General features: G+C 37.4%; 1 protein-coding gene across 1 annotated transcript in view; it reads left to right on the forward strand.

The window, feature by feature from the left end:
- Positions 1-15,744, forward strand: part of LOC135526828 (mucin-2-like) — a 38,046-nt gene that overhangs the window by 4,645 nt on the left and 17,657 nt on the right. Inside the window, exon 5 of the mRNA XM_064955504.1 lies at positions 13,480-13,629. Within this exon, the coding sequence (XP_064811576.1) occupies positions 13,480-13,629 (150 nt within the window). The remainder of the gene's footprint in view (positions 1-13,479; positions 13,630-15,744) is intronic.

Here is a 15,744-nt window from a genome sequence, read left to right on the forward strand (position 1 = left end):
CAGTATATACCCCAGTAGAGTACTAAAAATCAAATCAAATCAAATCAAATTTTATTTGTCACATACACATGGTTAGCAGATGTTAATGCGAGTGTAGAGAAATGCTTGTGCTTCCAGTTCCGACAATGCAGTAATAACCAACAAGTAATCTAACTAACAATTCCAAAACTAATATCTTATACACAGTGTAAGGGGATAAAGAATATGTACATAAAGATATGAATGAGTGATGGTGCAGAGCAGCAGTAGAGTAGTAGTGTGTATATATCAGTATATACTCCAGTAGAGTACTAGTGTGTATATATCAGTATTTACCCCAGTAGAGTACTAGTGTGTATATATCAGTACTTACCCCAGTAGAGTAGTAGTGTGTATATATCAGTATAGACCCCAGTAGAGTACTAGTGTGTATATATCAGAAACTTACCCCAGTAGAGTAGTAGTGTGTATATATTAGTATTAACTCAGTAGAGTACTAGTGTATATATATCAGTACTTACCCCAGTAGAGTACTAGTGTGTATATATTAATATTAACTCAGAAGAGTACTAGTGTGTATATATCAGTATAGACCCCAGTAGAGTACTAGTGTGTATATATCAGTATATACCCCAGTAGAGTACTAAAAATCAAATCAAATCAAATCAAATTTTATTTGTCACATACACATGGTTAGCAGATGTTAATGCGAGTGTAGAGAAATGCTTGTGCTTCCAGTTCCGACAATGCAGTAATAACCAACAAGTAATCTAACTAACAATTCCAAAACTACTGTCTTATACACAGTGTAAGGGGATAAAGAATATGTACATAAAGATATGAATGAGTGATGGTACAGAGCAGCATAGGCAAGATACAGTAGATGGTATCGAGTACAGTATATACATATGAGATGAGTATGGGTATGTTAGTGTGTATATATCAGTATTAACTCAGTAGAGTACTAGTGTGTATATATCAGTATTAACTCAGTAGAGTACTAGTGTGTATATATCAGTATAGACCCCAGTAGAGTACTAGTGTGTATATATCAGTATAGACCCCAGTAGAGTACTAGTGTGTATATATTAGTATTAACTCAGTAGAGTACTAGTGTGTATATATCAGTATTAACTCAGTAGAGTACTAGTGTGTATATATATCAGTACTTACCCCAGTAGAGCAGTAGTGTGTATATATCAGTATAGACCCCAGTACAGTACTAGTGTGTATATATCAGTATTTACCCCAGTAGAGTACTAGTGTGTATATATCAGTAGTTACCCCAGTAGAGTACTAGTGTGTATATATTAGTATTAACTCAGTAGAGTACTAGTGTGTATATATCAGTATTTACCCCAGTAGAGTACTAGTGTGTATATATCAGTATTAACTCAGTAGAGTACTAGTGTGTATATATCAGTATTAACTCAGTAGAGTACTAGTGTGTATATATCAGTATTAACTCAGTAGAGTACTAGTGTGTATATATCAGTATTTACCCCAGTAGAGTACTAGTGTGTATATATCAGTATTAACTCAGTAGAGTACTAGTGTGTATATATTAATATTAACTCAGTAGAGTACTAGTGTGTATATATCCGTATTAACCCCAGTAGAGTACTAGTGTGTATATATCAGTACTTACCCCAGTAGAGTACTAGTGTGTATATATTAGTATTAACTCAGTAGAGTACTAGTGTGTATATATCAGTATTTACCCCAGTAGAGTACTAGTGTGTATATATCAGTATTAACTCAGTAGAGTACTAGTGTGTATATATATCAGTACTTACCCCAGTAGAGCAGTAGTGTGTATATATCAGTATAGACCCCAGTAAAGTACTGGTGTGTATATATTAATATTAACTCAGTAGAGTAGTAGTGTGTATATATCAGTATTGACCCCCAGTAGAGTACTAGTGTGTATATATATCAGTACTTACCCCAGTAGAGTACTAGTGTGTATATATCAGTATAGACCCCAGTAGAGTACTAGTGTGTATATATCAGTATATACTCCAGTAGAGTACTAGTGTGTATATATTAATATTAACTCAGTAGAGTGGTAGTGTGTATATATCAGTATAGACCCCAGTAGAGTACTAGTGTGTATATATCAGTATTTACCCCAGTAGAGTACTAGTGTGTATATATCAGTATTAACTCAGTAGAGTACTAGTGTGTATATATATCAGTATTTACCCCAGTAGAGTACTAGTGTGTATATATCAGTATTAACTCAGTAAAGTACTAGTGTGTATATATCAGTATTAACTCAGTAGAGTACTAGTGTGTATATATATCAGTACTTACCCCAGTAGAGCAGTAGTGTGTATATATCAGTATAGACCCCAGTAGAGTACTAGTGTGTATATATCAGTATATACCCCAGTAGAGTACTGGTGTGTATATATTAATATTAACTCAGTAGAGTAGTAGTGTGTATATATCAGTATTGACCCCCAGTAGACTACTAGTGTGTATATATATCAGTACTTACCCCAGTAGAGTACTAGTGTGTATATATCAGTATAGACCCCAGTAGAGTACCAGTGTGTATATATCAGTATATACTCCAGTAGAGTACTAATGTGTATATATCAGTATTAACTCAGTAGAGTACTAGTGTGTATATATATCAGTATTTACCCCAGTAGAGTACTAGTGTGTATATATCAGTATTAACTCAGTAGAGTACTAGTGTGTATATATCAGTATTAACTCAGTAGAGTACTAGTGTGTATATATCAGTATTAACTCAGTAGAGTACTAGTGTGTATATATCAGTATAGACCCCAGTAGAGTACTAGTGTGTATATATCAGTATATACTCCAGTAGAGTACTAGTGTGTATATATTAATATTAACTCATTAACTCAGTAGAGTACTTGTGTGTATATATCAGTATAGACCCCAGTAGAGTACTAGTGTGTATATATCAGTATATACCCCAGTAGAGTACTAGTGTGTATATATCAGTATTAACTCAGTAGAGTACTAGTGTGTATATATCAGTATTAACTCAGTAGAGTACTAGTGTGTATATATCAGTATAGACCCCAGTAGAGTACTAGTGTGTATATATCAGTATATACTCCAGTAGAGTACTAGTGTGTATATATTAATATTAACTCATTAACTCAGTAGAGTACTAGTGTGTATATATCAGTATAGACCCCAGTAGAGTACTAGTGTGTATATATCAGTATATACCCCAGTAGAGTACTAGTGTGTATATATCAGTATTAACTCAGAAGAGTACTAGTGTGTATATATCAGTATATACCCCAGTAGAGTACTAGTGTGTATATATCAGTATATACCCCAGTAGAGTAATAGTGTGTATATATCAGTATTCACTCAGTAGAGTACTAGTGTGTATATATCAGTATTTACCCCAGTAGAGTACTAGTGTGTATATATCAGTATTAACTCAGTAGAGTACTAGTGTGTATATATTAGTATTAACTCAGTAAAGTACTAGTTTGTATATATATCAGTACTTACCCCAGTAGAGCAGTAGTGTGTATATATCAGTATAGACCCCAGTAGAGTACTAGTGTGTATATATTAATATTAACTCAGTAGAGTACTAGTGTGTATATATTAATATTAACTCAGTAGAGTACTAGTGTGTATATATTAATATTAACTCAGTAGAGTACTAGTGTGTATATATCAGTATTGACCCCCAGTAGAGTACTAGTGTGTATATATATCAGTATTAACCCCAGTAGAGTACTAGTGTGTATATATCAGTATAGACCCCAGTAGAGTACTAGTGTGTATATATCAGTATATACTCCAGTAGACTACTAGTGTGTATATATTAATATTAACTCAGTAGAGTAGTAGTGTGTATATATCAGTATAGACCCCAGTAGAGTACTAGTGTGTATATATCAGTATTAACTCAGTAGAGTACTAGTGTGTATATATATCAGTACTTACCCCAGTAGAGCAGTAGTGTGTATATATCAGTATAGACCCCAGTAGAGTACTAGTGTGTATATATCAGTATATACCCCAGTAGAGTACTGGTGTGTATATATTAATATTAACTCAGTAGAGTAGTAGTGTGTATATATCAGTATTGACCCCCAGTAGAGTACTAGTGTGTATATATATCAGTACTTACCCCAGTAGAGTACTAGTGTGTATATATCAGTATAGACCCCAGTAGAGTACTAGTGTGTATATATCAGTATATACTCCAGTAGAGTACTAGTGTGTATATATTAATATTAACTCAGTAGAGTGGTAGTGTGTATATATCAGTATAGACCCCAGTAGAGTACTAGTGTGTATATATCAGTATTTACCCCAGTAGAGTACTAGTGTGTATATATCAGTATTAACTCAGTAGAGTACTAGTGTGTATATATCAGTATTAACCCCAGTAGAGTACTAGTGTGTATATATCAGTATTAACTCAGTAGAGTACTAGTGTGTATATATATCAGTATTTACCCCAGTAGAGTACTAGTGTGTATATATCAGTATTAACTCAGTAAAGTACTAGTGTGTATATATCAGTATTAACTCAGTAGAGTACTAGTGTGTATATATATCAGTACTTACCCCAGTAGAGCAGTAGTGTGTATATATCAGTATAGACCCCAGTAGAGTACTAGTGTGTATATATCAGTATATACCCCAGTAGAGTACTGGTGTGTATATATTAATATTAACTCAGTAGAGTAGTAGTGTGTATATATCAGTATTGACCCCCAGTAGACTACTAGTGTGTATATATATCAGTACTTACCCCAGTAGAGTACTAGTGTGTATATATCAGTATAGACCCCAGTAGAGTACCAGTGTGTATATATCAGTATATACTCCAGTAGAGTACTAATGTGTATATATCAGTATTAACTCAGTAGAGTACTAGTGTGTATATATATCAGTATTTACCCCAGTAGAGTACTAGTGTGTATATATCAGTATTAACTCAGTAGAGTACTAGTGTGTATATATCAGTATTAACTCAGTAGAGTACTAGTGTGTATATATCAGTATTAACTCAGTAGAGTACTAGTGTGTATATATCAGTATAGACCCCAGTAGAGTACTAGTGTGTATATATCAGTATATACTCCAGTAGAGTACTAGTGTGTATATATTAATATTAACTCATTAACTCAGTAGAGTACTTGTGTGTATATATCAGTATAGACCCCAGTAGAGTACTAGTGTGTATATATCAGTATATACCCCAGTAGAGTACTAGTGTGTATATATCAGTATATACCCCAGTAGAGTAATAGTGTGTATATATCAGTATTCACTCAGTAGAGTACTAGTGTGTATATATCAGTATTTACCCCAGTAGAGTACTAGTGTGTATATATCAGTATTAACTCAGTAGAGTACTAGTGTGTATATATTAGTATTAACTCAGTAAAGTACTAGTTTGTATATATATCAGTACTTACCCCAGTAGAGCAGTAGTGTGTATATATCAGTATAGACCCCAGTAGAGTACTAGTGTGTATATATTAATATTAACTCAGTAGAGTACTAGTGTGTATATATTAATATTAACTCAGTAGAGTACTAGTGTGTATATATTAATATTAACTCAGTAGAGTACTAGTGTGTATATATCAGTATTGACCCCCAGTAGAGTACTAGTGTGTATATATATCAGTATTAACCCCAGTAGAGTACTAGTGTGTATATATCAGTATAGACCCCAGTAGAGTACTAGTGTGTATATATCAGTATATACTCCAGTAGACTACTAGTGTGTATATATTAATATTAACTCAGTAGAGTAGTAGTGTGTATATATCAGTATAGACCCCAGTAGAGTACTAGTGTGTATATATCAGTATTAACTCAGTAGAGTACTAGTGTGTATATATATCAGTACTTACCCCAGTAGAGCAGTAGTGTGTATATATCAGTATAGACCCCAGTAGAGTACTAGTGTGTATATATCAGTATATACCCCAGTAGAGTACTGGTGTGTATATATTAATATTAACTCAGTAGAGTAGTAGTGTGTATATATCAGTATTGACCCCCAGTAGAGTACTAGTGTGTATATATATCAGTACTTACGCCAGTAGAGTACTAGTGTGTATATATCAGTATAGACCCCAGTAGAGTACTAGTGTGTATATATCAGTATATACTCCAGTAGAGTACTAATGTGTATATATCAGTATTAACTCAGTAGAGTACTAGTGTGTATATATCAGTATTAACTCAGTAGAGTACTAGTGTGTATATATCAGTATTAACTCAGTAGAGTACTAGTGTGTATATATCAGTATTAACCCCAGTAGAGTACTAGTGTGTATATATCAGTATATACCCCATTAGAGTACTAGTGTGTATATATCAGTATATACCCCAGTAGAGTACTAGTGTGTATATATCAGTATTAACTCAGTAGAGTACTAGTGTGTATATATATCAGTATTTACCCCAGTAGAGTACTAGTGTGTATATATCAGTATTAACTCAGTAGAGTACTAGTGTGTATATATCAGTATTTACCCCAGTAGAGTACTAGTGTGTATATATTAGTATTAACTCAGCAGAGTACTAGTGTGTATATATCAGTATTTACCCCAGTAGAGTACTAGTGTGTATATTTCAGTAGTTACCCCAGTAGAGTACTAGTGTGTATATATTAGTATTAACTCAGTAGAGTACTAGTGTCTATATATCAGTATTTACCCCAGTAGAGTACTAGTGTGTATATATCAGTATTAACTCAGTAGAGTACTAGTGTGTATATATCAGTATTAACTCAGTAGAGTACTAGTGTGTATATATCAGTATTAACTCAGTAGAGTACTAGTGTGTATATATCAGTATTTACCCCAGTAGAGTACTAGTGTGTATATATCAGTATTAACTCAGTAGAGTACTAGTGTGTATATATTAATATTAACTCAGTAGAGTACTAGTGTGTATATATCAGTATTAACCCCAGTAGAGTACTAGTGTGTATATATCAGTACTTACCCCAGTAGAGTACTAGTGTGTATATATTAGTATTAACTCAGTAGAGTACTAGTGTGTATATATCAGTATTTACCCCAGTAGAGTACTAGTGTGTATATATCAGTATTAACTCAGTAGAGTACTAGTGTGTATATATATCAGTACTTACCCCAGTAGAGCAGTAGTGTGTATATATCAGTATAGACCCCAGTAAAGTACTGGTGTGTATATATTAATATTAACTCAGTAGAGTAGTAGTGTGTATATATCAGTATTGACCCCCAGTAGAGTACTAGTGTGTATATATATCAGTACTTACCCCAGTAGAGTACTAGTGTGTATATATCAGTATAGACCCCAGTAGAGTACTAGTGTGTATATATCAGTATATACTCCAGTAGAGTACTAGTGTGTATATATTAATATTAACTCAGTAGAGTGGTAGTGTGTATATATCAGTATAGACCCCAGTAGAGTACTAGTGTGTATATATCAGTATTTACCCCAGTAGAGTACTAGTGTGTATATATCAGTATTAACTCAGTAGAGTACTAGTGTGTATATATCAGTATTAACCCCAGTAGAGTACTAGTGTGTATATATCAGTATTAACTCAGTAGAGTACTAGTGTGTATATATATCAGTATTTACCCCAGTAGAGTACTAGTGTGTATATATCAGTATTAACTCAGTAAAGTACTAGTGTGTATATATCAGTATTAACTCAGTAGAGTACTAGTGTGTATATATATCAGTACTTACCCCAGTAGAGCAGTAGTGTGTATATATCAGTATAGACCCCAGTAGAGTACTAGTGTGTATATATCAGTATATACCCCAGTAGAGTACTGGTGTGTATATATTAATATTAACTCAGTAGAGTAGTAGTGTGTATATATCAGTATTGACCCCCAGTAGACTACTAGTGTGTATATATATCAGTACTTACCCCAGTAGAGTACTAGTGTGTATATATCAGTATAGACCCCAGTAGAGTACCAGTGTGTATATATCAGTATATACTCCAGTAGAGTACTAATGTGTATATATCAGTATTAACTCAGTAGAGTACTAGTGTGTATATATATCAGTATTTACCCCAGTAGAGTACTAGTGTGTATATATCAGTATTAACTCAGTAGAGTACTAGTGTGTATATATCAGTATTAACTCAGTAGAGTACTAGTGTGTATATATCAGTATTAACTCAGTAGAGTACTAGTGTGTATATATCAGTGAAGACCCCAGTAGAGTACTAGTGTGTATATATCAGTATATACTCCAGTAGAGTACTAGTGTGTATATATTAATATTAACTCATTAACTCAGTAGAGTACTTGTGTGTATATATCAGTATAGACCCCAGTAGAGTACTAGTGTGTATATATCAGTATATACCCCAGTAGAGTACTAGTGTGTATATATCAGTATTAACTCAGTAGAGTACTAGTGTGTATATATCAGTATTAACTCAGTAGAGTACTAGTGTGTATATATCAGTATAGACCCCAGTAGAGTACTAGTGTGTATATATCAGTATATACTCCAGTAGAGTACTAGTGTGTATATATTAATATTAACTCATTAACTCAGTAGAGTACTTGTGTGTATATATCAGTATAGACCCCAGTAGAGTACTAGTGTGTATATATCAGTATATACCCCAGTAGAGTACTAGTGTGTATATATCAGTATTAACTCAGAAGAGTACTAGTGTGTATATATCAGTATATACCCCAGTAGAGTACTAGTGTGTATATATCAGTATATACCCCAGTAGAGTAATAGTGTGTATATATCAGTATTAACTCAGTAGAGTACTAGTGTGTATATATCAGTATTTACCCCAGTAGAGTACTAGTGTGTATATATCAGTATTAACTCAGTAGAGTACTAGTGTGTATATATTAGTATTAACTCAGTAAAGTACTAGTTTATATATATATCAGTACTTACCCCAGTAGAGCAGTAGTGTGTATATATCAGTATAGACCCCAGTAGAGTACTAGTGTGTATATATTAATATTAACTCAGTAGAGTACTAGTGTGTATATATTAATATTAACTCAGTAGAGTACTAGTGTGTATATATTAATATTAACTCAGTAGAGTACTAGTGTGTATATATCAGTATTGACCCCCAGTAGAGTACTAGTGTGTATATATATCAGTATTAACCCCAGTAGAGTACTAGTGTGTATATATCAGTATAGACCCCAGTAGAGTACTAGTGTGTATATATCAGTATATACTCCAGTAGACTACTAGTGTGTATATATTAATATTAACTCAGTAGAGTAGTAGTGTGTATATATCAGTATAGACCCCAGTAGAGTACTAGTGTGTATATATCAGTATTAACTCAGTAGAGTACTAGTGTGTATATATATCAGTACTTACCCCAGTAGAGCAGTAGTGTGTATATATCAGTATAGACCCCAGTAGAGTACTAGTGTGTATATATCAGTATATACCCCAGTAGAGTACTGGTGTGTATATATTAATATTAACTCAGTAGAGTAGTAGTGTGTATATATCAGTATTGACCCCCAGTAGAGTACTAGTGTGTATATATATCAGTACTTACGCCAGTAGAGTACTAGTGTGTATATATCAGTATAGACCCCAGTAGAGTACTAGTGTGTATATATCAGTATATACTCCAGTAGAGTACTAATGTGTATATATCAGTATTAACTCAGTAGAGTACTAGTGTGTATATATCAGTATTTACCCCAGTAGAGTACTAGTGTGTATATATCAGTATTAACTCAGTAGAGTACTAGTGTGTATATATCAGTATTAACTCAGTAGAGTACTAGTGTGTATATATCAGTATTAACTCAGTAGAGTACTAGTGTGTATATATCAGTATTAACCCCAGTAGAGTACTAGTGTGTATATATCAGTATATACCCCAGTAGAGTACTAGTGTGTATATATCAGTATATACCCCAGTAGAGTACTAGTGTGTATATATCAGTATTAACTCAGTAGAGTACTAGTGTGTATATATATCAGTATTTACCCCAGTAGAGTACTAGTGTGTATATATCAGTATTAACTCAGTAGAGTACTAGTGTGTATATATCAGTATTTACCCCAGTAGAGTACTAGTGTGTATATATTAGTATTAACTCAGCAGAGTACTAGTGTGTATATATCAGTATTTACCCCAGTAGAGTACTAGTGTGTATATATCAGTATTAACTCAGTAGAGTACTAGTGTGTATATATCAGTATTAACTCAGTAGAGTACTAGTGTGTATATATATCAGTACTTACCCCAGTAAAGCAGTAGTGTGTATATATCAGTATAGACCCCAGTAGAGTACTAGTGTGTATATATCAGTATTAACTCGGTAGAGTACTAGTGTGTATATATCATTATTAACTCAGTAGAGTACTAGTGTGTATATATATCAGTACTTACCCCAGTAGAGCAGTAGTGTGTATATATCAGTATAGACCCCAGGAGAGTACTAGTGTGTATATATAAGTATTAACTCAGAAGAGTACTAGTGTGTATATATCAGTATATACCCCAGTAGAGTACTAGTGTGTATATATCAGTATTGACCCCCAGTAGAGTACTAGTGTGTATATGTATCAGTACTTACCCCAGTAGAGCAGTAGTGTGTATATATCAGTATTTACCCCAGTAGAGTACTAGTGTGTATATATCATTATTAACTCAGTAGAGTACTAGTGTGTATATATATCAGTACTTACCCCAGTAGAGTACTAGTGTGTATATATCAGTATTTACCCCAGTAGAGTACTAGTGTGTATATATCATTATTAACTCAGTAGAGTACTAGTGTGTATATATATCAGTACTTACCCCAGTAGAGCAGTAGTGTGTATATATCAGTATAGACCCCAGTAGAGTACTAGTGTGTATATATAAGTATTAACTCAGAAGAGTACTAGTGTGTATATATCAGTACTTACCCCAGTAGAGCAGTAGTGTGTATATATCAGTATAGACCCCAGTAGAGTACTAGTGTGTATATATAAGTATTAACTCAGAAGAGTACTAGTGTGTATATATCAGTATGTACCCCAGTAGAGTACTAGTGTGTATATATAAGTATTAACTCAGAAGAGTACTAGTGTGTATATATCAGTACTTACCCCAGTAGAGCAGTAGTGTGTATATATCAGTATAGACCCCAGTAGAGTACTAGTGTGTATATATAAGTATTAACTCAGAAGAGTACTAGTGTGTATATATCAGTATTAACTCAGTAGAGTACTAGTGTGTATATATCAGTATTAACTCAGTAGAGTACTAGTGTGTATATATCAGTATTTACCCCAGTAGAGTACTAGTGTGTATATATCAGTATTAACTCAGTAGAGTACTAATGTGTATATATCAGTATTAACCCCAGTAGAGTACTAGTGTGTATATATCAGTATATACCCCAGTAGAGTACTAGTGTGTATATATTAATATTAACTCAGTAGAGTACTAGTGTGTATATATCAGTATATACCTCAGTAGAGTACTAGTGTGTATATATTAATAATAACTCAGTAGAGTACTAGTGTGTATATATCAGTATATACCCCAGTAGAGTACTAGCGTGTATATATCAGTACTTACCCCAGTAGAGTACTAGTGTGTATATATCAGTATTAACTCAGTAGAGTACTAGTGTGTATATATCAGTATTAACTCAGTAGAGTACTAGTGTGTATATATTAATATTAACTCAGTAGAGTACTAGTGTATATATATCAGTACTTACCCCAGTAGAGTACTAGTGTGTATATATCAGTATTAACTCAGTAGAGTACTAGTGTATATATATCAGTACTTACCCCAGTAGAGTACTAGTGTGTATATATCAGTATATACCCCCAGTAGAGTACTAGTGTGTATATATCAGTATTAACTCAGTAGAGTACTAGTGTGTATATATCAGTATTAACTCAGTAGAGTACTAGTGTGTATATATTAATATTAACTCAGTAGAGTACTAGTGTGTATATATTAGTATTAACTCAGCAGAGTACTAGTGTCTAGGGTCACTATGTTGCTATGTGTTGCTATGTGTATGTATATGATCACAGGAAACCTCTGTCAGCTAACTGTCTGTTTTATGTGTATTCAACACTGCTTGTTGACTTTAGTGTGTTAAAGTCTAGCCTAACCAGTGAGGGGTAGTAACCTGGAATAGCCCTCCTGATTAGTTGCTTGCTTTGAGGTTTGTAGCAACAGCTTATGACTGTGGTGTGGGTAGCTGCGGGTGGAGGGGGCCCGGGGTTGTGGTGTGGGTAGCTGCGGGTGGAGGGGCCTGGGGTTGTGGTGTTGGTAGCTGCAGGTGGAGGGGCCTGGGGTTGTGGTGTGGGTAGCTGCGGGTGGAGGGGGCCTGGGGTTGTGGTGTTGGTAGCTGCAGGTGGAGGGGCCTGGGGTTGTGGTGTTGGTAGCTATGGGTGGAGGGGGCCTGGGGTTGTGGTGTGGGTAGCTGTGGGTGGAGGGGGCCTGGGGCTGTGGTGTGGGTAGCTGTGGGTGGAGGGGGCCTGGGGCTGTGGTGTGGGTAGCTGTGGGTGGAGGGGTTTGTGGCTACAGTACTGAGTCTGACCAGGAATAGAATAGCTTCTAACCCTCAGACATGTTTGTACACTCAGAGACACGCCATTGGACAGGGCTGTCAAACTCACTTCCTGGACGGCAGAGTGGCTGCTGGTTGTTTTATCCTTTCCATATGTGTCCAATGAAGACCTAGACAACCAGGTTAGGGGAGGTTCTAACTCATTAATGAAGACCTAGACAACCAGGTGAGGGGAGGTTCTAACTCATTAATGAAGACCTAGACAACCAGGTGAGGTGAGGTCCTAACTCATTAATGAAGACCTAGACAACCAGGTGAGGTGAGGTCCTAACTCATCAATGAAGACCTAGACAACCAGGTGAGGGGAGGTCCTCACTCATCAATGAAGACCTAGACAACCAGGTGAGGGGAGGTCATAACTCATTAATGAAGACCTAGACAACCAGGTGAGGGGAGGTCCTAACTCATTAATGAAGACCTAGACAACCAGGTGAGGGGAGGTCCTAACTCATTAATGAAGACCTAGACAACCAGGTGAGGGGAGGTCCTAACTCATTAATGAAGACCTAGACAACCAGGTGAGGGGAGGTCCTAACTCATTAATGAACACCTAGACAACCAGGTGAGGGGAGGTCCTAACTCATTAATGAAGACCTAGACAACCAGGTGAGGGGAGGTCCTAACTCATTAATGAAGACCTAGACAACCAGGTGAGGGGAGGTCCTCACTCATTAATGAAGACCTAGACAACCAGGTGATGGGAGGTCCTAACTCATTAATGAAGACCTAGACAACCAGGTGACACTGGGCCCTCCATGAATTGAGTTTGACTCCCTGCCATAGGAGTTTACAGCCGTGTCTCAGGGCTAAGTAACATCAAAACGTTAACTCCCGTCTCTCTTTACTTCCTGTTAGCTGGACAACAGGTGAGTGGAACGCATGCTCAGTGTCGTGCGGCGGTGGTTCCCAGGTGCGCAGCGTGCAGTGTGTCTCCCATGATGCATCGGGGCCCCGCGTGGTGGAGGACGGCGTCTGTGCAGCCTACAGTCCAGCCCCGCCCACCCTGCAGACCTGTAGCATGCAGCGGTGTGCCTCCTGGAGGGCCTCTGCCTGGAGCATGGTAGGTACTGTTGCTTAGCGGCAGAGCAATGGGGGTTGACTAATGAGAGAGTCATACGTAGATTATCACCATGGTTGGAGTGAATTCCTTAAACTATCGTATTCGTGAATTGTTTGTATGTCTCTCTTTGAATGTTCTGTACACATCCATTTATTTGAAGAATAGACAATAATTGCTGACTCAAATCCAATTGAATCCAATCCAATTTAATCTGATCCAATCTAATCTAATCTAATCCAATTAATCTAATCCAATTTTATCTAATCCAATTTAAACTGATCCAATCTAATTTAATCCAATGTAATCCAATTTAATCTAATCCAATCCAATTTCATTTGATCTAATCCAATCGAATCCAATCCAATTTAATCTGATCCAATCTAATCCAATCCAATCCAATCCAATCCAATTTAATTCAATCAATCTACCTGAATTGACAGCATTGAAGTGGAATTCACCCCAACCCTACTAGTCCCATTTTTTGTGTGTTAAAGAATCGGAGCAGTATTCAGTCTGACTGGTTCTCTGCCGGGTTCAGTCTGACTGGTTCTCTGCCGTGTTCAGTCTAACTGGTTCTCTGCCCTGTTCAGTCTGACTGGTTCTCTGCCGTGTTCAGTCTGACTGGTTCTCTGCCCTGTTCAGTCTGACTGGTTCTCTGCCGTGTTCAGTCTGACTGGTTCTCTGCCCTGTTCTGTCTGACTGGTTCTCTGCCCTGTTCAGTCTGACTGGTTCTCTGCCGTGTTCAGTCTGACTGGTTCTCTGCCCTGTTCAGTCTGACTGGTTCTCTGCCGTGTTCAGTCTGACTGGTTCTCTGCCCTGTTCAGTCTGACTGGTTCTCTGGTCAGTCTGACTGGTTCTCTGCCCTGTTCAGTCTGACTGGTTCTCTGCCCTGTTCAGTCTGACTGGTTCTCTGCCCTGTTCAGTCTGACTGGTTCTCTGCCCTGTTCAGTCTGACTGGTTCTCTGCCCTGTTCAGTCTGACTGGTTCTCTGCCCTGTTCAGTCTGACTGGTTCTCTGCCCTGTTCAGTCTGACTGGTTCTCTGCCCTGTTCAGTCTGACTGGTTCTCTGCCCTGTTCAGTCTGACTGGTTCTCTGCCCTGTTCAGTCTGACTGGTTCTCTGCCCTGTTCAGTCTGACTGGTTCTCTGCCCTGTTCAGTCTGACTGGTTCTCTGCCCTGTTCAGTCTGACTGGTTCTCTGCCCTGTTCAGTCTGACTGGTTCTCTGCCCTGTTCAGTCTGACTGGTTCTCTGCCCTGTTCAGTCTGACTGGTTCTCTGCCGTGTTCAGTCTGACTGGTTCTCTGCCCTGTTCAGTCTGACTGGTTCTCTGCCCTGTTCAGTCTGACTGGTTCTCTGCCCTGTTCTGTCTAACTGGTTCTCTGCCCTGTTCAGTCTGACTGGTTCTCTGCCCTGTTCTGTCTAACTGGTTCTCTGCCCTGTTCAGTCTGACTGGTTCTCTGCCCTGTTCTGTCTAACTGGTTCTCTGCCCTGTTCAGTCTGACTGGTTCTCTGCCCTGTTCAGTCTGACTGGTTCTCTGCCCTGTTCAGTCTGACTGGTTCTCTGCCGTGTTCTGTCTAACTGGTTCTCTGCCCTGTTCAGTCTGACTGGTTCTCTGCCGTGTTCAGTCTGACTGGTTCTCTGCCCTGTTCAGTCTGACTGGTTCTCTGCCCTGTTCAGTCTGACTGGTTCTCTGCCCTGTTCTGTCTAACTGGTTCTCTGCCGTGTTCAGTCTAACTGGTTCTCTGCCCTGTTCAGTCTGACTGGTTCTCTGCCCTGTTCAGTCTGACTGGTTCTCTGCCCTGTTCAGTCTGACTGGTTCTCTGCCCTGTTCTGTCTAACTGGTTCTCTGCCCTGTTCAGTCTGACTGGTTCTCTGCCCTGTTCAGTCTGACTGGTTCTCTGCCGTGTTCTGTCTAACTGGTTCTCTGCCCTGTTCAGTCTGACTGGTTCTCTGCCCTGTTCAGTCTGACTGGTTCTCTGCCGTGTTCAGTCTGACTGGTTCTCTGCCGTGTTCAGTCTGACTGGTTCTCTGCCCTGTTCTGTCTAACTGGTTCTCTGCCCTGTTCAGTCTGACTGGTTCTCTGCCCTGTTCAGTCTGACTGGTTCTCTGCCGTGT

Source organism: Oncorhynchus masou, chromosome 32, assembly GCF_036934945.1.
Source record: "Oncorhynchus masou masou isolate Uvic2021 chromosome 32, UVic_Omas_1.1, whole genome shotgun sequence".
Taxonomy (NCBI): domain Eukaryota; kingdom Metazoa; phylum Chordata; class Actinopteri; order Salmoniformes; family Salmonidae; genus Oncorhynchus; species Oncorhynchus masou.